This window comes from Carassius gibelio, chromosome A13 (genome assembly GCF_023724105.1).
Source record: "Carassius gibelio isolate Cgi1373 ecotype wild population from Czech Republic chromosome A13, carGib1.2-hapl.c, whole genome shotgun sequence".
Lineage (NCBI taxonomy): Eukaryota > Metazoa > Chordata > Actinopteri > Cypriniformes > Cyprinidae > Carassius > Carassius gibelio.
The window spans coordinates 15093877-15117509 of record NC_068383.1 but is presented as its reverse complement, the minus strand read 5'-3'; the positions used below and the strand labels follow the sequence as shown (position 1 = coordinate 15117509).

General features: G+C 37.4%; 2 protein-coding genes and 1 pseudogene across 8 annotated transcripts; 1 reads left to right on the top strand and 2 right to left on the bottom strand.

Moving 5' to 3' along the window:
• Positions 1-7688, bottom strand: LOC128026282 (uncharacterized). 7 transcript variants are annotated; one of them, XM_052613253.1, is made up of 5 exons: positions 6196-7503; positions 5970-6038; positions 4835-4904; positions 4203-4683; positions 1-2578 (listed from the first exon to the last, which is right to left on the bottom strand). In XM_052613253.1, exon 5 carries the CDS (start codon positions 2566-2568, stop codon positions 1207-1209), a length of 1362 nt encoding a protein of 453 aa, XP_052469213.1. In that variant the 5' UTR covers positions 2569-2578; positions 4203-4683; positions 4835-4904; positions 5970-6038; positions 6196-7503; the 3' UTR covers positions 1-1206. The 7 variants fall into 7 exon arrangements, with proteins under 7 accessions (XP_052469213.1, XP_052469215.1, XP_052469214.1 ...); XM_052613255.1 differs by lacking the exon at positions 4835-4904; XM_052613254.1 differs by lacking the exon at positions 5970-6038.
• A 2410-nt stretch (positions 7689-10098) lies between these two features.
• On the bottom strand, positions 10099-18432 carry LOC128026601 (rap1 GTPase-GDP dissociation stimulator 1-like; annotated as a pseudogene).
• LOC128026289 (coiled-coil-helix-coiled-coil-helix domain-containing protein 1) lies at positions 18372-22300 on the top strand. Its single transcript, XM_052613267.1, has 3 exons — positions 18372-18682; positions 20672-20784; positions 21775-22300. Exons 1-3 carry the CDS (start codon positions 18520-18522, stop codon positions 21877-21879), a joined length of 381 nt encoding a protein of 126 aa, XP_052469227.1. The 5' UTR covers positions 18372-18519; the 3' UTR covers positions 21880-22300.
• The last annotated feature ends 1333 nt before the right edge of the window (positions 22301-23633 follow it).

Genomic DNA, 23633 nt, shown 5'->3' with positions numbered 1-23633 from the left:
TTCAATTAACTGCTATATTGCATTTATTGTTACAGTAGAAGACAAAGAGAAAAACAATGCTGCTGGTGAGACATTTAATTTACTTTGATAAATAACTAGCAAATCATATTCTACTCCCAAGTGTCAAAATTATGTATACATTATAACTCCTTTTCTTTGTTCCTTTCCAAAAACCAGTTATGTCATGCTGTAGAAAATCCAGTGCTAATTTTCTCAGTAAATGTGAAATTGATAGAAATTTTTATTATTAAGAAATATATATATTTGGTAATGTACTGACAAGTAAGGACTAAAATAATTAATCACCTGCTACATCTATTATCTTACTGCATATTATTAATATTATTATTCAATATTAATTTACACTACTGTTTAAAAGTTCGGGGTCATAAAAGAAATGAATGCTTTTAATCAGCAGGGTTGCATAAAATGTATCAAAATGACAGTAAAGACCTTTATAATGTTACAAAGATTTCAAATAAATGCTGTTTTTTTCTATTCATGAAAGAATTCTGACAAATATTAAGCAACACAACCATTTTTTTAACATTGATATTAATAAGAAATATTTCTAGAGCACCAAACCAACGCATAAAATGATTTCTGAAGAATCATTCAGAATAATACTGTTGTATTGTATTTAGATTAAAAAAAGAAAAAACCTGCCAGACCCCAAACTTTTGAATGGTATTGTATTGTAAATAGTGTTTTATTTGTAAAAGTATTTACACATATGTGTGATACCGTCTGTCTTACTGTCATGTTTCGACCCACAGTCAGCGCCACAGTTACAGTATTCTCTAAACCTCCATCACAGTGCTTCCACAGAATTAAACAATAAAAGTTTTTCATTCAATGGACGTTTCCACATGGACTAATGCAAGACAGGAACTTAGTCATAATCATTATGATTTGCTGATGGAAAACAAAAACCAAAGGTCAGTTGACTATTATAAAATAACCCACAATCTTTCTATAAATTATAAAAGAGTTCTAAACCCACTGAGGAAACTACTACAGCATTTAAGTGAGGTGTTAAAAATGAAAGGAAGTCATGATTTTTCTGAAATGTATTATCCAGTTCTGTTATACAAAGACAAGTACTTTTGAAAAAAAAAATCCCTATTTTTAATCTTTACTTGGATTTCAAATTTATACCCAAGAGTATTTAAAATGTCTATTTGGGGTCTCATTCATGTAGGTCCTTTAGTCCACTGCACCTGTGGTGCGAGAACAGCAGCCCGGGCGGCGCAGCAACCCAAATAAGCCCTTTTTTCTCCTATGGGTTGATCCCGAGCTGTGTTGGGATGTTATCGTGTTCTGGCGTGAGAGTTTCGCCGCTATTCCCTTAGTCTCTTTGATTTGTACCTCCAGATGTTTCTGAATCGCAAGTCCAAGTTCCTCAGGATCAACTGAGGCTCCGTACACCTCCCAGGTCATGCCCTCCGCATCCCATTTCACCTCCTTCACAGGAGACTTTTGACTCTTTGACGCCACTTTGCCACTCGCATTTGTCTTCTCTTCCACCAGGCACACTTCTGGGAACACGTGCTGGGGATGCTCCTCAGAGTCCCGACCCACTTGCACTCCTACATCTCTCAGTTCTTTTTCTGCGGTCATGGTCCCCACTTCCCTCTTGGTCTTTTCATCCACCCACTGTTGGGCACCAACTGGATGGAACGGACCAGGCCAAGAGCAGTCCAGATTGCAGCAGCGAAGGAGTCGCTTACCGTCCAATCCGGTCTCACTGACGGAAGATATGAGCCGAGGGAGAGCGAGCAGGTTGCCTGCTGATACTTGGCCCTTGTAGCTCTCCTCCATTCCTACTAAGTGCGGAAGCAGCTGCGCCGGAGCAGGAATTGGTTGCGGGTGGCAATATGCCGCAAAAGTGTCCTCGACAGCTCCGTTGGGGAAGTGTGTGTTACAACAACCAGCTTCTTTGAATTTGGGGCAGGTGGACGCTGGAGTGACTTCACAGATCTGAATGAAGCCATGTTTGGCTGGTTGAGTTGGGCTGGCCGATCCACTGCTTCCTGCTCTGGTGGACGTGGTCATAGTATTGCTCTGCTGAAGCGGCATGGCCTGTTTACACACTAAAGAAGGAAATGACTGCATACAAACATCCTGGTCTCGTCCTTGGCAAAAAGACGCATCCGTTTCACAGTAGAGAGGAGAAGCGTCAGCCTCTTTAAAAATCTGCAAGCTGTCTGAGTGGCTTTTCTGTATTGATAACAGACTGTGCTCTTTTAGGTCCTTGTGAGGAGATAAGACATGTTCCCCGTGCACTGTCAGTGAACAGCTACATGTATGTTTATTCTGATCGCTCAGTGACTGTAAACACACATCGTCAGACATGTGGGTCTCAGCAATACCGTGACCCCTTGCATCGTGTTGATCAACCTGGCTGCCATCCTTGAGGTCTTTTGAGGAGTATGATGCTTCATTGGGGCTCTTCAGGGGTGCATCTTCAGGCTTCACCTCTGCTGAACCGCACTCAACTGTGACAATAGGGTCTGAGGGGATTGTGTCCCCTGATGGGATTGACACAGTGTGCCCAGCCTCTGCCATTGAATATCTGCTGGAATAGGGGGGAAAAAGTGTTGGTTAAACTTTATTTTGATTATCTATTTTAGAAATTATGTTGACTAAGTAACTTTAAAACTACATGTCAACTAACTCTCATTAGCACTGTCATTACTAGATTGTTAGCAGCCTGTAAGGTGATGGTTATGGTTAGTAGAGTAAGTTGGCATATACTTGCAGAGTCACTTTATTCAGAAGAATGTCTGTTGCGGAGACAAAAAATAATACTCTAATGAGTGGTAGTTGACGTTACAGTGTCTTATATCTACATGTCTAAAGGGGACCATCAACTTAAAGTGTTACCAAAATGTTGTTAATGTGAAAAGTCTTGAGTAAAACATGGGCTGGAATTGTATTTATTTTATTTTTATTTATTTTTTTATAAAATATATAAATACAAAATTACATTTATTTTTAAAAAGTGACAGTAAAATGTAACTAAAAATGTATATTTAAATAAATGCTGTTCTTTTAAACCTTCTAAAAAATGGATGATGGTTTGCACAAAAATATTAAGTGACACAGCTGTTTTCACCATTGATAATAATTAGAAATGATTGAGCAGCAAATCAGCATCATTTTAGTTTAGTTCATGAGTCATGTGACACTGGATTAATGGCTGCTGATTATTAATCACAAGAATAAATTACAGTTTAAAATATATCAAAATAGATATTTAAATTGCAAAAACCTTTTAACTTTTTGTCAGACTCAGGCTGGACTAATACTGTGAGTTTGTGGCAAAACTACCTGTTCGTCTTAGGCTTGCAGGGGCGGGGCAGGTAGAAAGTCTGGTATGTCAACTAGTTCTACCGATAAGGGTCTCAACATGGGTCCCACATGACATCTCCCTCTATAGTCACTATGTGCATCCATTACAATATCAAGTCAAGTCAAGTCACCTTTATTTATATAGGACTTTGTACAGTATTGTGTCAAAGCAGCATTACAGTGTTAAACCGGAAAAACATGTTCTGATAATGCAAGGGACCAGTAGAACCAATCAGTTTATTGTTGATTCAGTTCTTTTCCAATAGTGTCTGTGCAGTCAAGTCAACAATGTTTCCTGTAATTGTTTCCCCAACTAAACAAGCCTAAGGCGAAGCAAGGAACCAAAACTCCACCAGTGACAGAGATGGATATGTTGTTGTCCTAACAGCATACACATTCTGAAGAACCAGCAACCAAAACAAAACCTTTTGGTAATTTTGTTACATATTTCTTAAAGCGGGTCAAAAAGGCTGTTTTCCACATTATTCCAGCCCTTGCTTTGGTTTTATATAATATTGTCAACAAGTGAGAAAATAATCTATAGCAAAAAGAAAAAAAGATCTGTATCAAACATCGGAAATAACATTAATATATGTTCAGTATTTAAATTAGAAATCTGAATGTTCATATTAAAATTTTGTTTATAGATAAAGTCTCTTTCATAAATCATATTAAGTTCTATGTCACACATGAAAGGAATTCATTAAATGTCCGAGTGCATCTTTCTTCCATTAAATCCAGTAATACCTGTCAAGGTGAGAACTCCATCCTGTGCATCTAAACCCATCCGCACACACACACACAACAAAAATAACGGCAGACAATTTTTTTTCAGAAGAAATTCTTACCTTTTGTCCCAGTCACAGATGAAGCTCCCTGTGATGTCCTCTCAGCCCTGTCTTCACCCGTCCACTCTCTGTGGTCATCCCAGACTCCCAAAAGTACAGCGTCAGTCCCGGTCCTTATAAAGGCAGAATCTCCGTCAGCACAGATCTCTCAGTCACACGTCACCATCCTGGCCCTTGTCCTCTCCTTCAGCATCCCCGCTCCAGCAGTGAAAAAGATGGAGGGAGCTTCGGCATTATACTCGTCTTTCATGTGATTACAAACCAGCCTCAGTCACATCTTCAGATCTCTAGGCAGGAGGGAGTGTATGAGAGAGAGAGAATGGAGAGGGAATGTGCGTGCCTGTGTTTGTGTGGGTGTTGTGGGGAAAGACTGTATGTTTGATGTGGTGGAGCGCTGAAGGAGATTGGATATTGAGAGGAGGAGGAGAATATGGAGATGAGGAGGTGGTTAAGCCGCCGGCATTGATGCCCCTTCATGCATCTGACAGAAAATAAAGGGGAAACACTTGAATGAATGTGAAGGAAATCAATGGATGGACAGCCAGCTCCCTGTCGTCTTGAACTGCCCTCACTGTCTTTTGTGACCATGCATACACACACAAACACAGTGGAAACGTGTTTCTGTCTTTTACCTCTTTCTTTATAAAGAACTGCACTCCCTCTCTAGGTCTCTCTGGCTTAACCATCGTTCTTCCCCTGTTGCTATGGAAACAACATTTCTCAATGGGGCTGAGATGAATCTTCTTTTATTTGTAATACAGTGATATTACATATTGTCTCTCTGTATGTACACATGCTATAAAGGGATCACTGCAGTTTAAGTGTGAATAATGAACAATGGTGCCTCGGAGAGTCAGTGTGCAGACATTTCATTCAACAGTTCATTCACCAGTTTATTACTTCTTTTCTAGTTAACAGAGGAAATATTACTTAGCACCCTCTTTGAAATCTATATATCTATCTACTCAACATCTGGACAGGGGTGTGGCCAGAAGCACACAGATTAAATACAGAAATGGACCATGAGAGAGAACAAGCCACAAAGAATCTGACACCAATCATCAGTCTTGTTATAAGGATTGATGCTTAAAGACGGATGTGGCCACGAATGATGTGTCCATTTTTCTAAATGAAATTGGGCTTTGCTTGTGCTGCTGACACAATTTTGAGGGTTTATTGATAACTCGCATTATTAACATTAACAACATCGCAATACCAAGCTGTGCAGCAAAATGGGCGATCTGACCTTATTTACAAAGAGTTTCAAATTCTGCTTTGTAAGACGTCGAAGGATAGCCGCTACATGCTCAGAGAGTGCATTCTGAGCTGCATTGTTGATAAGAAAACACTGCTGGCCCGGCAATGAAGGGCAAAAGATAAGAACAAGGTTAAGCAATGTAGCTGTGTCTAATAAACAAAGAAACTGCTGACAGCCATTCAGTGACTCAGTATGAGAAAAATTAACTTTTTACTGATTAAACGAGACAGGAAGAGAAATAATACCACAATAATATGCACCTTTACAAAATAGAAGATGACAGAAAAACAAAAAAGGGAGTCGCTGTATATCTTGATTTTTTTTTTTTTTTTTAGCAAACACATGTAGTATTTATGTATAAATATATACATTTTGCATAAGAATTCTACAGTGTATGGTCAAAAATAAATAAATAGAGCAGGAGAAGACCCACCTGACCCCTAATATGCATAAAAAATCCTTCCATTGCTGATCTTTGTAATTAAAGTAAGTGCACCCACCCCACTTACTTGCAAATGAACAGAGAAAGTGCTGGCCGTTAAATGCTTTTTACATCTGGCAGAAAGTAACAAAATAATCTGAAACATTACAAAAACTAAATCATTGACTGGAGCTCCAAAGTCATTTAAAGCAGGTCCAGTGGTTAAACACAGTTACATATTATAAGGATTATCACTTAATTTTCTCCTTTTGCTAAATAATCGTTTACCCTGACAATGATCATTTTCTACTGACCTGGCATAGCTGAGATCAGTGCTTTGGTGGTCCTGGGTGAGTTTTTTTGTTCCTTTCTCAGGTGTCCTTTAATGGGACTCTGAACTCTCTCTTATGAAAGATAGTCCTTCATGCATGAGTCATGCCTGTTTCAAAGGGCACTATTGTTCCCTGTCTCTTCCCCAGAGCATTTGTTCCTGTCCACTATTCACGCCTACCTAAACTCCAGTCACACCCACATCGGCATGTTTACATTCTCACCTTTGGATGTTAAACTGTCAATACGACCCCTAGATCAATTGAGTCAGTGCTGACGCTCCCTATCCAGTTTCAGGAACATTATAGATGTGTGCTGCTGTAATGGCAAACTCATTTAAATGTATTAGTTCACCACTTAAGCAAAGGATATTTTTTTGCAATAGCCATACTGCTGTTTATTCAATCAGATGCTGATACAGCAGAACAATGACAGTATTTGTACTGCAATATATAAAGAACACTGATGCATCAAGCATAACTGTCGATTTAAAGGAGATTATGGAAGCCATAAATCTGTCATTTTTTTCATAAAGGCGGTAGAGATTAGATGTGCAGATCCAATGGACTGATCAATAACCAAAGATCAAAGTGTCCTTTTATGTTTTTCTCTCTTCTGCATCAATTTTGCTTTCTTTTTGAAGTTGATAATGTTGCAGGATCAGCAGATTAACCTCTGCATGGTCTGTAATCTTTAAAGTTCCCGCTGTAATGTTCCACAACAGCAAGCATTGATTATGATGCTGAGATACATAGATTCTGACATTATAATCTTTGTAGCATTCTTGAAAGCATCAGTGCAGTGTTCATTCAAACCTCTTATCAATCACAAGGAGAGAAAAACCAACCCAGCTGTTGTAATTTAAAGTTGTAATTTAAAGTATGTCTTAAAAAGGTTTATGCAAGAAGAAACAGAATACCATTAATAAAAGTGAGAAAATGAATAAGGAAATCTTATTTTAAAAAGTTACTCTGCTGGGTCACTGAGGGACTGCACAGTATAACTTACATGAGGGTGTCAACAAAAGCCAATGTTTGAAGTTTTAACATTATGATATGAAATATTATAAAGTGATCCAAACCAACCAAAGATGAAGTAGCAGCGAAATGTCATGACCAGCTTGAACTTGAGCATTGTTGGTTGGTAAATGAATACTAGACAGAATAATGGGACAATCATTTTGCCAGACACATTCCATGCACTGACTGAATGTACTGTGTGTGTGCCACCAATAATGATATTTGCCGAGCATCAGTAATTGTGGCTGCAACTTAAAGGGTTAGTTCACCAATAGATGAAAATCATTTACTCACCCTCTACTTGTTCCAATCCTGTATGAGTTTCTTTCTTCTGTTAAGCACAACAGAATATATTTTGAATAATGCCACTGACTTCTGTAGTATTTTTCCGTTATTTAGTGAGCTATTGCTAGGAGGTGGAGGTCCACTCAGTGGATGATGGAGGGACACACTGATCAGGCTCAGCTGGGTGCTGTGGCTTGTGTAATGTGGACAGATGAGAGAGGATGAACTCTGGGCATGTGGCCTGTTATACCAATCTCCTGCGGAGACTACCCATATGTTTAACTTGGCACAATTTCTGCAAAACATGCCCAACGTGTTTAATGCAATCATTTACACAGAAGGAGAAAGAGCCATCTTAATCATTTGTCATATGAATCAACTGCCTACATTCAAGTATAGCAAGTAAAGGCCATCTGAACGTTTGATAGATACAGCTTCATTACACAAGTTAATTAAGGGATTGGATGACAAATAATTGGATTGTAGCTAGTAATTGGCATGAAATTACACAGCAAAGTGATAATTACTGATTTCCCAGCTTTTTCTTTATTAAGATAATGAAGGTTTGCTTCCTTAGACTGAAGAAAAGAGCTGTGCTGCAAACAAGTGTTAATTTATTGCAATGACAGCTTGCCTTTTGGTCAAACTAGTGTTTCTATTGTCTCCATCTAGTGGTCATATAGAAGACGACTGCTTAAATGATTGCTGGCAGTTGGGTCACTATCAAAAAAGTGCCAAAAATGGAAAATGTGATGTCATTTTTGTTTCTACATCATCCATGTATAACTCTTCTTATGATATCATTTCATAGAGTCATATAATTAAAGGAAGAAATATTATTAAGTGTGTGTTTGTGTGTGTGTGGGTGTGTGGGTGTATGTGTGTGTTGAGTGTGGGTGTGTGTGTGTCCGCTATATACAATACACTACCAAAAATTTAGAACCAGCTTTTTTTTTTTCTAAGAAATTTTTTATTGTGTGAAGGTGTGTTGAGAAAAAGTGATGACAAAGATTTATATTGTTAGAAAATATATCTATATTGAATTTAATACAGTTATTTTTTACTTTTTATTCATCAAAGAATCCATAGTATCACATGTTCTGAATATTATGGCGCACAACTGTTTCCAACATTGATAATAAATCAGCATATTTGAATGATTTCTGAAGGATCATGTGACACTGGAGTAATGACTGTTCAAAAACTTTATTTCACAATATTACAGGCTTTTTTTCTGTATTTTTGATCAAATAAGTGTAGCCTTGGTGAGCATAAGAGGAAAAAAAAAAAACAGGCAATCTGTGCTTTAGTTTTTCTTTATTGCCAGAAACAAGATGCTCTGCTACACCATACACCTTACTCACAAAAATAGTCTATTTAAAAATGTAATCAACATCCATTAGTGCAGCTATGAATTACGCACAGAGTTTGTGCTTTTTGTCAAGCTGTGAAGAGCGCAGTGGTCTTTGGTGCTGCATGAAGCCTTCTTATTGGCCGTGGCTGAGCCACCTCACAAATTCAGCTTGTTGAATCTGAAAAGTCTGTTTTTGCCCTCAGGCCATTTGTCTCTGGAAATTTACAGGCCACAAACTCACAAACATGGTTCAAAACATTACTTCCACTGACACATTAGCACTAAAACTGCTCTGTTTTGTCGATCATCTGGAGTCTGACCTTGACAGAAATTGACCAAACAAACATTAAGACATGGATACAAAGATGCAAACACAAATACAGTATTTACACAACACTGCTAGAGTTATCAATGAGGATTGCTTTTTTTATTTAGACTTAGGAATCTAAAGAACTGTGCAAGATATGTTTCTGACTATTGCTTTCATGATATGGAGATTCAGTTCTGTGCTCATGGCTAGCAAGAAATAAATGATCAACATGATCAAAAAAATCTAAATTTAAAAGCCCTACACCAGAAAACTAAAGTAGTAAGGCAGCTATGATATGAAAATAGATGTTACAACCCAATGCATAATTACTCTTTTCTAAAAATATATATATTTATAGAACTTTAAGATTAAATATCACTTCAGCAGTGTTAATGTACTCTGATAAAAGAAACCACAAGACAAATATGACACTAGTCATATTAAGAGCAGTGCGATATAGTGGTATGCAACATAACAAATGAAATGTTTGTTATTAATTGATTTCCATGGATAGACAGCAAGCTCATCGATAGATACAGCAGCTTTGCTAGTGCTCTTACAGTGGAGGTCCATCGAGAGTAAAACTGCATGTTTGTACAAGTTATTTAGCACTGAACACACTGAATACTTGTTTCTGAGGCAGCATGTTTATTAATGATGCCTGATGGATGGTCTGCCTCCCAAATGTTCCTGTTCCTGGGACAGCTGACAAAAAATGACATCCATTATGGACAAACTAACTTCTTCCTACTTTGGATGATGAAATAGTCTCCGAAGTGAGTGGGGTAAATTTATATTGCTTTGGTCTGACTACATGCCAAGCTAGATGGAGTAACTGTGTGTGTGTGTGTGTGTGTGTGACGTTATCTTCTCCCTTAACATGCCTGTAGGAGAAAAAGAAGGTGGTAAAGAGTAATGTTCAGTCTTTGGGTGTTCCACAGTGGTTTTTTTTGAGGTACTGACTAGAGTTGGCAAGGCTGCAGATAAGGCCTAAAGCGCTGAATTTGACCTCCAAGGCCACAAGAGGGTCATCTAGCGTATTCTGCAAGGTGGGAAGGAGATCTGAATCCCAAAATGGTTCTTGGACTGCCTCTGCACAGAAGAGAAAGTGGCACATGTTTACTGGAAGGTCTATTTGCACTATGACTATTTAAACTTACTAACTTTGACCACTGTTGTCTGGTAGAGCCAAATAAAATTACATTAAGACACACATCTGATATCAGGAGCAGGGGTGTTGAGAGTACAGAAGGTTGATTTAGCTTTTGACGCAACCAACTTGACATCGAATCTGCCTTTTCCAAATGCCATTCTTCTCCATTTCCTATCAGGGTTTATCACAATTTATATATCTGGGTCTGCAGATTTATGTAGAAATGCATATCTTTAAAAGTCAAGGGTGGTTTTACATTCTGTTCATATAGTCTTACCAATGTCTATTGCTGAGGCAATGGCCAAAGCGACTAAAGCCTCATTCTGCATGATGACGTGCTCACTGGTTGCCATTGAGATGAGATGTTGGACTCCGTCTGCTTTAATCACAGTGTGGATGACTTCCTTTAAAGACAACAGAGGGGGATATTTTATATAAACAGGAGCAATACACATACACTGTGTGTCTAAAACTCACAGGGTTTCGGCTGTGTCTTATAAGAGCTGCTAGTAGACGGTTGGCCTCGCCTCTGACACCTGCTACATCACCCATGCTAACAGAACCTCATCCTTCCCTAAAACTGAAGCTGCTTCCTCTACATAAGGGGGGAGAGGAGAACGAAGAGAGAATGCATGCTAAATAAAATAAGTGTTGATCATTTAATATACAAATAAAAAAAGAGATACTTTTGCAGATTTGTTTACCTTTTTATTTAATTACTCAGATCACCTTTGGTAAGGGAAATAATAACTGGAGAGCAGACAGTAATTTAGTGTGTCAAAACCTTTGCAGGCCTTTTGTCTGAATACAAGGGTATCTAAAATAACACTTCACTGAAGGGCTGGAAATTACAGCCTCTTTGTACCCTTTGTAAGGAGAAATGTTAATTCATGAGCCATCATATTCATTTGGCAGGTAATTGTGTAGTTTAGCAAAGCTTTTGTTTAAAAATTACAACATGTTGTTTGTCATGCACTCATCTTAAACAGCCAAATTGTACTTTTTTACTACCACTGGGACTGTCCCACTTATTCAGTCTTTATGCATTTAAGAGTGACTTTTCTCCATAGAGACTTATGGAGAAATGTAAGTTCATTTGATAAGTTTATGCAAACTAGTCTCTTTAATCTGTGAACCAAAAATTTACATAAATGCAGTTTTCGTCAAGCGCAAAGTGCCCAGCAGTTTGAACTGGACGGGGGGCATGTCAGTGCGCAAAAGGGTCCTGATCCTCTCAGTGACTCCTTCCTCCAACATACGCACCTTATTGGAAGCTACTTAAGCATAAGACACTTTCACATAAAAAATGTGAACTGACTTTTATACAGCATTTACTGAAAAGAAAAGCAGAACCTGGAATGGCAAGATTTCTAAGTGCACTGAGGCCAGCGTGCTGCACAGATACATCTCCCTCTGCTACATGCTGCTCCAACAGGTCCAGAATACAAGGAACAACTCCTAATTCCAACATCTTTACACAGTTGCTGTCTAAGAACAAAAAAAAGAGAGAAAACTATTCTCAGTCATTTTAACTGCAATAACGTTTGAGAGATCATTTCAGACAAAAACTTTATCGTTCTTCACAACAGCTCCATATTTATCTCCTCACCATTTCTGGCAAAGTTCACAATGGCCAGGGCTCCTGACAACTGCAGCTCAGTATTTGATGACTGCAACCAGGAGAAGACATCCTGATACACCATCCCCGTCCCTTCCCCAAAACACTTCTGCATTGACTCATCTGTAACAAATAGAATAGCACTACTCTTCCAATGCATTGTTGATATTTTTATTTGACTCCCTAATCTAATGGATTCATGATCAAATAGTGTAAAATAAATTCTATTTTAATATGATGTAAGTGGTGAAGTAATGGAGAGAGACGTACCTCTGAGTAGGAGGCTCACTATGAGGTTTAAGCCCACTTTTATGCTGCAGAGGTCATGTGTGTCAGAGCCACCCTGAAGAGTTCAAATCATTTCAGAGAGCGCCCCGGGCACGCCTGCTTCCACAAACTGCAGTTTCAGAGCATCTAAAATACATCAACATGCTGTCACAAAGGGATTTGCAAGGACATGCACAAGTTTATTTTTAGTTCACTTCTAGACAACATCACATAGAACAGTGACCGAGTCAAAATTTCAACCTAAGAGCACTATATGAATAATGTTGTATGATCCGGGTTCACGTATAGATCTGGTTTGAATATTATGCTACTCACCAATTTCTCCCAGTGACCCAAGAACCTCTAGTATGAGATGCTGGTGTTCTGCATCTGGTGCCCGCTTCAGCTGATAGGTCAAGACCTCCACCACCACAATCAGTCACTAGATATTAGAAATATTATGAGGAAAAAAATACCTGAATGCTTCTTTAAATACGAATAACTGAGAATGGGGTGGTTATGAAAACAAGACTCCCTCAATCTTGCAAATGCACAATATATCGGTAGCATATTGGTTATTGTATATTTCGGTATAGACATATTGACCAGTATTATGTTATTGTGCATGCTTTATTCCCAAATGCTCACTTAATGGTTATCTTTAAAAAATGTTAAATTTAATCAATGGAAAATCTCAAAATTTATAACCATTTGTTCATAATAGTACATTATGATGATGTTGTGATGCCTAAATTCACTTTTAGTATTTAAAATGATTCATTTTAGAGAAATGTAGATGTAGATCTAGATGAATTTCTAGATTATTTTTTAAATACCAGTCGATAAATAAATAAATGAATAAATAGTCATGCATTGCATATATATAAATAAATAAATGCATACATACATAAGTATGCACCAGAATTTTAAAGCTGGTGTATCACGACTCAGTGTGATAATGTCGAGTCAGTTAGTGCTTTTCTTATGTGTTTTTATTATTTATCACGAGATTTTAAAGCTTCCATGCTATCTATTTTTGTCTTACCCACATCAGCAAGGTTGCAGAGTGCCAGCAGGCAGACGTTTACCAGCGGGTCATTCTCAGGAAACTGTTGCATTAGGGCCACCATCCTGGGGATTACACCACTCTCCACCAGCTGTGTCTGCTGAACAGCTGAGAGAGAGAGAGAGGGGACGGGTGAGTGGGCACACAAGCACAGACGGCCAAGATGTGAGAATATAATGGAGAAAAGTCCACAGGGAATGAGTGGTAATTTACTTAATCCTGAATGTGTGTAATGAATACTCAATTTCAGCCTGTCGAAAGCCAAGCCTCAACTAAACAAGAGCATAATATTTATATTATAACTTCATATTTACAGCAACTTGTTAGGTAAAGGACATTTTTACTTATAGGACTGATCATAGAAAGCATAACCAACCAGAGGGACAGCAACCAGAATATGAAATTCAACATAGACCTGGACAAGAGTGCTGTTGCTTTCTAGAAGAACACTATCAGCACAAAGACAGAGAAAACTTGGCCAGGAGATGATGACAGAAGAGAAAGACAATCCAATGGCTTATAAAGACCAGCATCCTTCCAAACAAGATGTCTTTATATCAGATGCAGATCTAAAGCAAATCATAATACTAGAAGAACTGCATGTTCAAGAAGTTAAAGGATTCAACAGATTCAAGATCCTGACATTCAAATTAACTCTGTGGTATAGAAAGAAAACTGTTGGAAACTAAGAAGATAAGTGGAATTGCGTAGCCAGCTGGAGACACAACAAGAGTGTTGGTGAGAAATACGATCAGCGTGACTGCCGCTATCCTGCTCCAATGCACTCACTATTTTCAAAGCAGATACGTCCAATTGCTCTGCCCGTGTGCAGGAGCTGGTCCTGGTCTGGGCTGTTCAGTAAAGGCACTAATGTGGTCACCAGACCTGCTTCAATACAGCACCCCCTCACAGCAGCTTTAGACCCACAAAGAGCTCCCAGAGTAATTTCTTCATAATTTCCATATAATGGTTTGCAGCAGCAGGTGGCAGTATGAGGCGGTTAATCTAGTCAAACCAGTTAAGAAGAAAATGGAGCTTTGTTTGATGACTCTAAAAAGAATTTGGCTTGATAAAAATGTCAATGATCACAGATTGATCAGTTATCCAGACTTACTGTGATTATATAACTAGATATATGTGAACGTGCTTTAGTTTAAATGATAAAAATGATATTTTTCACATTATAATTAGCATATTTTAAGCATTAATTTTCACCAAAATAATACATTGTCACTAAATCATGCACAGATGAGACACCATTCATTGCACTCGTGTATCTTTAGTTTCAAAGGCCTCTACAGGCACATGTAAGTGATTGAAATTGCTCTTATAACAGCTCCTAAGCCAAATCCAAACAGGCCAAACACACCAGCAGAAAACAATCAGGGAGCTCATCTGCTAAAACACTGGGTCTACTGACACATGAGGCTTTCCTGCTAATAAATCTGAGTCAGGAGATCAAGGGTTAGAGCAAAAATACAAACGTCACACTAAAAACTTCCATTTTCACCCAAATTCATGAGTAGAGGAGTTCAAGTTAGCAGGTTCAATAATAGCACATCTCCATGACACAGTATTGTCAATACTGACAATCCCATTCAAAGTTTGGGATCATTAGATCATTTTAAAGAAATGTATACTTTTATTCAGCAAGGATGCATGAAATTGATTGAAAGTGACAGTGGACCAAAAATGTATCACCATTTCCACAAAAACATTTAGAAGCAAGACTGTTTTCAACATTGATAATAATAATAAATGTTTTTTGAGCATCAAATGAGCATATTAGAAAGATCATGTGACACTTATGACCGGAGTTATGGATTTCATCTGTTACACTTCACACTTACCCACCAGACTATTATGGTAAATGTAATTACAACGATCATGTGAGAAGCACAACTTAAGCCACCATGGAACAACTGCAAACCCATTTACAAAGGTTTGCTCTTTATATGATATTTGATGCCAATATTAATCACATTGATGGGCACTTTTGCTTCAAACAGCTTTCTTTTCTTACAGACAGTTCATGAAAAATCTTACATAAAAAATTTGGCATGTATTTACAGTACACGTCGTTTTTGTACAGTTTCTGTGTGCATGTACTGTCCCTGAGCTTCAAGAATGCCCTTGTTTGGCAGATGGGGGTCTGGACGGAGAACCCGTGTGTCTGTGGCATGTAACATGCCATCTGAGAAAAAGGCCCGCACCGTGACTTATCATTAATAATTCATCATCATCATACACTCAGGGTGCTTCTACTCTCCCTAGGGAATGTCTCAGTGAATATAAAATACTAAACCAGAAAACTATATTTATGATTTCCATTAGAACTGTAGAAATGTATAAAATCTGACAATATAAAACTAAGAATTAACATCATGGTGGAACCTGTGACATTAACTAAGAGAAATTAAAATAAGAGAATGCAAGACAAAAGCATGATCAGACTTAATAAGTAAACTATTACACAATTTTTGGTGGGTCACTTTCTTTTTTTAATTCAAAATTATATAAGCTGAAAATGATTATTTAATTTTGTTTTATTCCTCTATTGACAAATAAAACTTAAGCCTCAAAGTCATCGCTAATTCCTTTTCCCCCACTGTAAATTATACAGAGTTTAATGTTATTATGTTAAACCTTCCATTCTTCTTCCACATCACGTTACATAGTGGCTGACAACCATTAAACTCGTTCTAAAATTAGAGTGAGAGATTTTTACTGAATCATATCTGAGAAATTTGAATAGCTTGATTCCCACAGTAACCTTGGCTATTCTTTTCCATATTATCACTGAATATAATCCAAGACCAAATGTGTTGCATCGTCGCCTAACTCTGACTCTATGATAGGCTTGGATTAATTAATTATAGTTTGAGTCATTCGGTCTCGCTAATATGCTTTAACTAGTCAAGATATTTGGCGGGATCATGCGATGAAAGAGAGTCTCAAAGGAGATCTATCTGCATTCTTACAGGTTACCGGGTTGCCTTACAGAGCAGTACAGTGTAGGGGAACAAATATTCAGTGCAACGAGGAAGGAGAATGTCATGACCTCGAGTTGGTATGTTTGTTCAGTTTATGCAATTCATTGAGCAAGCACAGCTGACTAAAAAGAGAAAAAGATAAAGGGAAACATGGTTAAATTGAATAAATAGTTCAGAAAGTAGCATTTTTTTACGGATTAATGTGGACATAGATTATCCTTTTAGTTTTATACGGGCCCCAACTGTGCACTGAGGTGTTCATAGTTTAGACTTTCCAAACGTATTTCCTAGTGCAAAAATATACTTGAATCTGAAGGTCTATATTTATCGACCACCTTTTTCTAGAAGCAATTAGATCAGAAAAGGGATTTTCCTAAGAGAGCAAATGGCACTGAAGTCCTGACACAAACTGAGCTATCGATGTGTTCACAGTCCAATAGCCCTGGTTTTGAGAGGAAAAAAAGGAGCTTTGTCAGGCTTGTTGAATGAAGCTTGAAATAAATTGTTTGGAGGAATGATTTATAATTGAGAGCTTGAGAGAAAACACATTCTCACCAAAAATAATTAACTTAATTTAGTTCCATCAAGCAAACAGGAGCAGGAAAGGTCAAAGTTCAGGGAGGGGCAGTCTTTGTTTCTTAGGTATTGTCCATGCCAACACATTCTGCTGGCAAGTGAAAAAACGATACAGATAAACAACACTGCAGCTGAAATCGGAGCTTCACTTGTGCTGCAATTTGATTCATTTTATAAAAAAATATTTAATTTCATTTCCGCACTCTACATGTTGTGTTTTAACTTGTCTTTAGGTCATGATTTGTTATTTACCTCAGAGTTAAACATTGCTAACAGGAAATCCTGAAATGGAATAATTTTACAAATTATAAACAGTCCTGAACGTTCCAGGGAAACTTCCCAATCTTCCCAAATCAGCCAGTTTATGATCCTGATATTTGTTCCAGGTGGCTGAAAACTCAAGGTAGCCCTGTTACAATCAAGTAGAGACAAAGTCAGAATACCAGAGCAGATATGAGGACAAGCTGCCATGGAATGCATGGACCAGTTGGACTTAATAGGCTGTAACAATGCGCTGAAGGTGGGGAAAGACAGGTGAACAATTATCAAAATTGTTATTTTTTTCAAATAAACAAACAAAAAAACTTTATATTCACTTAAAGGTCCCTTATTAACATTTGGACGCAAACTGCAAATTCTTATCTCTCCACTATGGCATGACTTATGGTAAGCAAGCCAATCCATCAAAATCTATCATATGCTGGTCTGATTTTACTGCAGAGTAGAAGAGAAAACTACATGGTCATTACAACTTTGTCTCTGTATGCTTATACTGTGACTGGAGCTGTGTACATACGGTGAGTTTCCGTTTGATAAGCCCCATTAATTTAAAGTGAAAAACATTTCACAATTTCAAGGATTTTCATGTAAGCAGCGATTAACAGCATCAAGACATTTTTGTGGTGTTACATTCGGTCATTTCCATGCAACAATGTTTCTTAATCAGCTTAATATCTAATCTGAATGACCTGATTTGGGGGAGAAAGGCAAGCGTTGGTTTTTCTTAATGTACATTTGTCTTTTAGAGTAGCCTACTGGAAATTTAAGGAGGTAAAAATGGTAATGATAAACAATAGTTTTCATCTTGGTCTGTTGTGGCTAGTTTGGCGACCTCACAGGCCTCTGCTGTGTCTTAAGTGTGTAAACATGTCCTGAGTAAAACTTTTACTGGAAAACCTGCATCACCTAAAGGCATCCTGTCCTGAGCTTTACAAGCACATGTCCTTGTTAAAAGTAAATTAGTTCATCCTTAAGTTTGCACTAGGTCTCAGCAAATTTCAGAAATTTAAGACTTGCTTTACATTCATTTCATGAGTTGAAATTCAAATTCAAGTTGAAGCAGCCTTAGAAACAACCCTGATTTTCACTAGATTTGACCGCATTCCCAGTATAATTAGGTCTGGATTGTGTATGAATAAAATTAGTTTTCATAAAATAGCTCATAATAACTGAAGTACAAACTTGAATCATGCAAATGAAACACTGCTCAGGATCCTTTTACGACAATGTCAGGACTCGGCAGCGGTAACTATAGCAACAGGTAGAGATCGCTTTCCGACAGAAAATGGCGACTTACTCATGAGGGCGTGAAATAAGTACTCGGCAATGACATTTAAGTCATTCCATATTCTATTACTAGGCTCCGTTTCTTTCTTATTTCGAGTTTAATGTACCGTCTCGGGAGACATTATATAAAGGCGATGAGTGTATCTGTGATTCAAGAGAAGGTTGCTCGACTGTTGAGCAGACAGAGTGGAAAACCCGCGCTGAGACCCATCAAACCTCTGGCGCTGAAGAGTGAAGTCGCCAGCCGCAAACTCAGGAAAGGAGGTTAGGAGTTAGGACTGTTTATTTCTTTGAAAATGTATGTGCGGATAAACTGTTGGGTGTCTGCTATTTTTTATTTATTTTTTTGGCTTCTTCTACTGACCTGCTTTAGATAGAAACGGTTACAGAATTTACTTATATAATGTATAATGCACGGCAATACAATGATGCTGGAGTGATGTGCAAATACAGGTCTTTCTCAAAAGAATAGCATATTTTGATAAAAGTTCATTATTTTCCATAATGTAATGATAAAAATTAAACTTTCATATATTTTAGATTCATTGTAAAATAACTGAAATATTTCAGTTATTTTATTGTTTTAATACTGATGATTTTGGCATACAGCTCATGAAAACCCAAAATTCCGACCTCAAAAAATTAGCATATTTCATCCGACCAATAAAAGAAAAGGGTTTTTAATACAAAAAAAAAGAAAAAAAAAGTCAACCTTCAAATAATTATGTTCAGTTATGCACTCAATACTTGGTCAGGAATCCTTTTGCAGAAATGACTGCTTCAATGCGACTTCAGGCATTTTGGCATTTCCTTCTCCCCAGTCTTCCTCCAGACTCTGGCACCTTGATTTCCGAATGACATGCAAAATTTGCTTTCATCCGAAAAAAGTACTTTGGACCACTGAGCAACAGTCCAGTGCTGCTTCTCTGTAGCCCAGGTGAGGCGCTTCTGCCGCTGTTTCTGGTTCAAAAGTGGCTTGACCTGGGGAATGCGGCACCTGTAGCCCATTTCCTGCACACGCCTGTGCACGGTGGCTCTGGATGTTTCTACTCCAGACTCAGTCCACTGCTTCCGCAGGTCCCCCAAAGTCTGGAATCGGTTCTTCTCCACAATCTTCCTCAGGGTCCGGTCACCTCTTCTCGTTGTGCAGCGTTTTTTGCCACACTTTTTCCTTCCCACAGACTTCCCACTGAGGTGCCTTGATACAGCACTCTGGGAACAGCCTATTCGTTACGAAATTTCTTTCGTGTCTTACCCTCTCGCTTGAGGGTGTCAATGATGGCCTTTGGACAGCAGTCAGGTCGGCAGTCTTACCCATGATTGCGGTTTTGAGTAATGAACCAGGCTGGGAGTTTTTAAAAGCCTCAGGAATCTTTTGCAGGTGTTTAGAGTTAATTAGTTGATTCAGATTATTAGGTTAATAGCTCGTTTAGAGAACCTTTTCATGATATGCTAATTTTTTGAGATAGGAATTTGGGGTTTTCATGAGCTGTATGCCAAAATCTTCAGTATTAAAACAATAAAAGACCTGAAATATTTCAGTTGGTGTGCAATGAATCTAAAATATATGAAAGTTTAATTTTTATCATTATGGAAAATAATGAACTTTTATCACAATATGATAATTTTTTGAGAAGGACCTGTACATCTTTATTCCAGTGAATGTTCATCTTGAAATATTAAATACAGTATAAAAGCTGTTATTAAATGTAGTTTATATAAGTTGTTAAAGATTTTATAGCAAAATGATTTGTAGCACCACCTGAAATTGGACGTTTTTAGAATTCGTAAAAGGACTTGCTAAAATCAGGCATGTTGTAGATTGTTTAGAACAGGTTTTCCAGCAAAGTTTTGATCATGTTAATCATTTAGAGGCCTTGGAAATTCTTTTATAAAATTTGATGCTTAAGGCTTTTGGTTAAACATTGTGCTCGCTAGAAAACAATCTCAGATTTATATCTAACTACAGTTTTAATAACAACTAAAGTCAGCTGTAGTTCAATTAAAAAAATATATATATTTTTAAGCATAAAGATACATTTAGCACTTATACATTCATTAATACTTTCAGTGGTGTCACTCATTCTCAATTTTAAAAGTAACTGATTTTCTAAAGTAAAATAATTTTTGCTTCTCTAAATGGGAAGGAAAATACAAGTGACGCTGGTTTGCTTTTTAAGGTAACTTGGAAGGGCTTTTGTAATGCATTGTTTTGCTAAACTCTTACATGTTGAAAAACACTCTTTGTTACAGAGGCCACATGTGTAACGGAAATGTCATTGCTGATGGCTTGCTGGAAACAGAATGACTTCAACAACACAGTCTGCTCTAAAGAAGTCTCAGTCTTCTATACATGTGTTGAAAAGGTAACTCGCAGTCCTCAGGAAATCCTCTGGAAAAAAAAACAACCTGCTGATAGCAGTTTTAACATCCTTAAAGTTCACCCAAAATGTACATTTCTGTCCTTAATTAATCCCCCTCATGTCATTCCAAACCTGTAAGACCTTCATTTATCTTCTGTTCTGAACACAAATGAAGATATTTTCAATTGAATCCTAGAGCTTTCTGACCCTGCATAGACAGCAAAGCAACTGACACATTCAAAGCACAAAAAGGTATAGGACATTGTTAAAATAGTCTGTGTGACAACAGTGGTTTAACCATAGTGTTATGAAGCTACGAGAATACTTTTTGTGTGCATAGAAATGAAAAATAATGACTTTAATCATGGTACTCTCATGAATGGCGGCGAAGATTGACGAAGAAGTGAAGAGTTTTTGAATAAAATAGTTATTTTTGTTTTCTTTGCACTCAAATAAAAATAAGAAAATTCAAAATAAGAACAAAATATTCTAGTAGCTTCATTACGGTTGAACCAGAGATGGTTCACTATTTTATTGATGTCCTTACTACCTTTCTGGGCCTTGAACATAGTAGTTATGTTGCTTTCTATGCAGGGCTCTCAGATTTAATAAAAAATAACTTAATCTGTGTTCCGAGGATTAATGAAAGTCTTAAAGGTTTTGAACGAAATGAGGGTGAATTATCAATAACAGAATTTTCATTTTTGGTTGAACTATCCCTTTAATTACCATGGTTTTAATGAATACAAAGAAATGGGCAATTAGGATGAACAACCAGATAGATTTTCTCTGCCAGGTTAAGGCGAACACATTTTCATCTTTGCAGTGCAGTTTGCTGTTTATGGCATCCTCGTACATCATGTTTCTGTTAGTGTGTCCTCTACAGCTTCAAAGCTGGCTGGAATGACTTATCTTAAAGACTTTGAATAGGAATAAAGTGCATGCAACAGTTATTTTTATTTAACATTTGTTTTCTATTTTCACTTCTTACAGGCGCAGAACAAGGCTAAAGCAAAGCAGGGAACCCAGGGTCGACTTTTGCCTAAAGAAGCCAACACCTTATTAAAACGATTTCCCAACCAGAGCAGTGAGATCTAGGGCCAGTAACACAGATTGGTCAAAGAATGGACACTTTTATTGTCTGAGCTGTATAGATGGGGACTTTAGTCTGAGTATATGACTGAGCCGGGCATTTGATGAGAATGAGGTGTGGAACGTGTTCCTAAAAAAAACAATGAACACCCAATGAAGTCTGCCAAAAGCACATCAGCGGATGCTCACAAAAGCAAATTAACTGCATTTGCAAGGCTGTGAAGGCACTTTTGGTGATTATTACATTACTGCACTCTTGTAGGTCATCGCATCAAGACAGTACAAGGGAACAAACACTGGTCCCTTAAAGGGATAGTTCGCCCAAAAAATGGGACATCTTCATGTCTTCTTTTGTGTTCAGCAGATGAAAGAAAGTCATACAGGTTTGTAATGATGTGAGGATGAATAAACGATGATAGACTTTTCATTTTTGTGTGAAGTGTCTCATTTAATAACTTAGTAATTTATGTTATTGATGTTTGACTATAGCAATGTTACTTCTTGGATAATCTAAATGCTATCGTATGGGTTTTTGGTATTACTTTTCTAAATCTTCCCTCCATAGCTGAGTAGTGTGTGACCTTGTTAAACCCAGCAGTTTATTTATTTTACTTTTTTTTTCTTCTTTGTCCTGTTTCATGCTGTGTCCAAAGTATAATTAGTCTCCGCCATTTTCAGTTATCAGAAAATGGAGATCAAGGGAGAAGTACTCGGTGCCGGATCACGTTACATGCCAGGATGAATTGTATTGAATTTGACAATGAGAGCTCTGCAATAAAGATAGAAATAACTCATTATTAAACATATTAACTTACAAATAATTCCCTTTCTGTTCCGATGTTATTTATGTTTTATTTGATTTGATTTGAAACATTGATAAACTTTGTGACCATGAATTGGTTTAGTTCTCTTAATGCAATTTAACCATAGCCATCCTGTGATAACACTGCCCAGCGTTTCCTTAGGCTAATTATCTACAATTGTCTGTAACGTAATGTGTTTAGACTCCAAAGGAAATGCTGTCTGCTGTAAGTCTAAACTTTGCTCAGTCACGACACTGCAAACTTGCACAGCTGTCAACAGCACAAACTTCAAAAATGAATGAAGTAACAATGAACAGCTAAAAATACTTTAGGAAAAGACTAAAAGAGCTGCAGCTATGAATTAAGAACCGCTGTTTTAGTCAAAATCTACAAATTCTTCATTTAATGTATGACGTAAGCTGAGTGATGTAGAGCCCAAATCCATCTCTTAGCAAGATTAGAAAACATGTTATTTCTCTTTGTGTATAGACCAGCTCAGTTCTGGACACAAAAAAAACTGATCCTATAGATGAATGAATGTAAGTATAGGAGAATTATGTTTATCATATGAATAACAAGTAGTTGTGCTCCGGTTAAAGGAGACTTTGATCTTTTATTAAATTATGAGTATGTGATTCAGGTATTGACAACTTCTGTTGCAGCTGTATGAATGGTGAACAATGCGGAACGAGGTGTATTCAAGTGTCTGTGTACACAGGTGAACAATAAAAGACAAGGTAAGCTTAACCAACCACCTGTATATAGAGCCTCCTGTTTTCAATATAATATTCAATTATAATGTTTAAAAGATTGTCCAAGGGGTTAATAATATCCACCTTATCAACAAATGTCCTTTGTCCTATGTTAGGGAGTTTTCAGGAGTTATGGAAAATAATTCCTTTTCTATCTGTTTCATATTTGCTTTGTGACCGCAAAAGGATATTTTCTATTTTTAAG

Coding starts and splice junctions, on each gene's coding strand:
- LOC128026282 (XM_052613251.1), bottom strand. CDS start 2,568: ATGGCAGAGGCTGGGCACACTGTGTCAATCCCATCAGGGGACACAATC.
- LOC128026289 (XM_052613267.1), top strand. CDS start 18,520: ATGTACCGTCTCGGGAGACATTATATAAAGGCGATGAGTGTATCTGTG. Junction 18,683..20,671: donor CCGCAAACTCAGGAAAGGAG/GTTAGGAGTTAG, acceptor TCTTTGTTACAG/AGGCCACATGTGTAACGGAA. Junction 20,785..21,774: donor TCTATACATGTGTTGAAAAG/GTAACTCGCAGT, acceptor CACTTCTTACAG/GCGCAGAACAAGGCTAAAGC.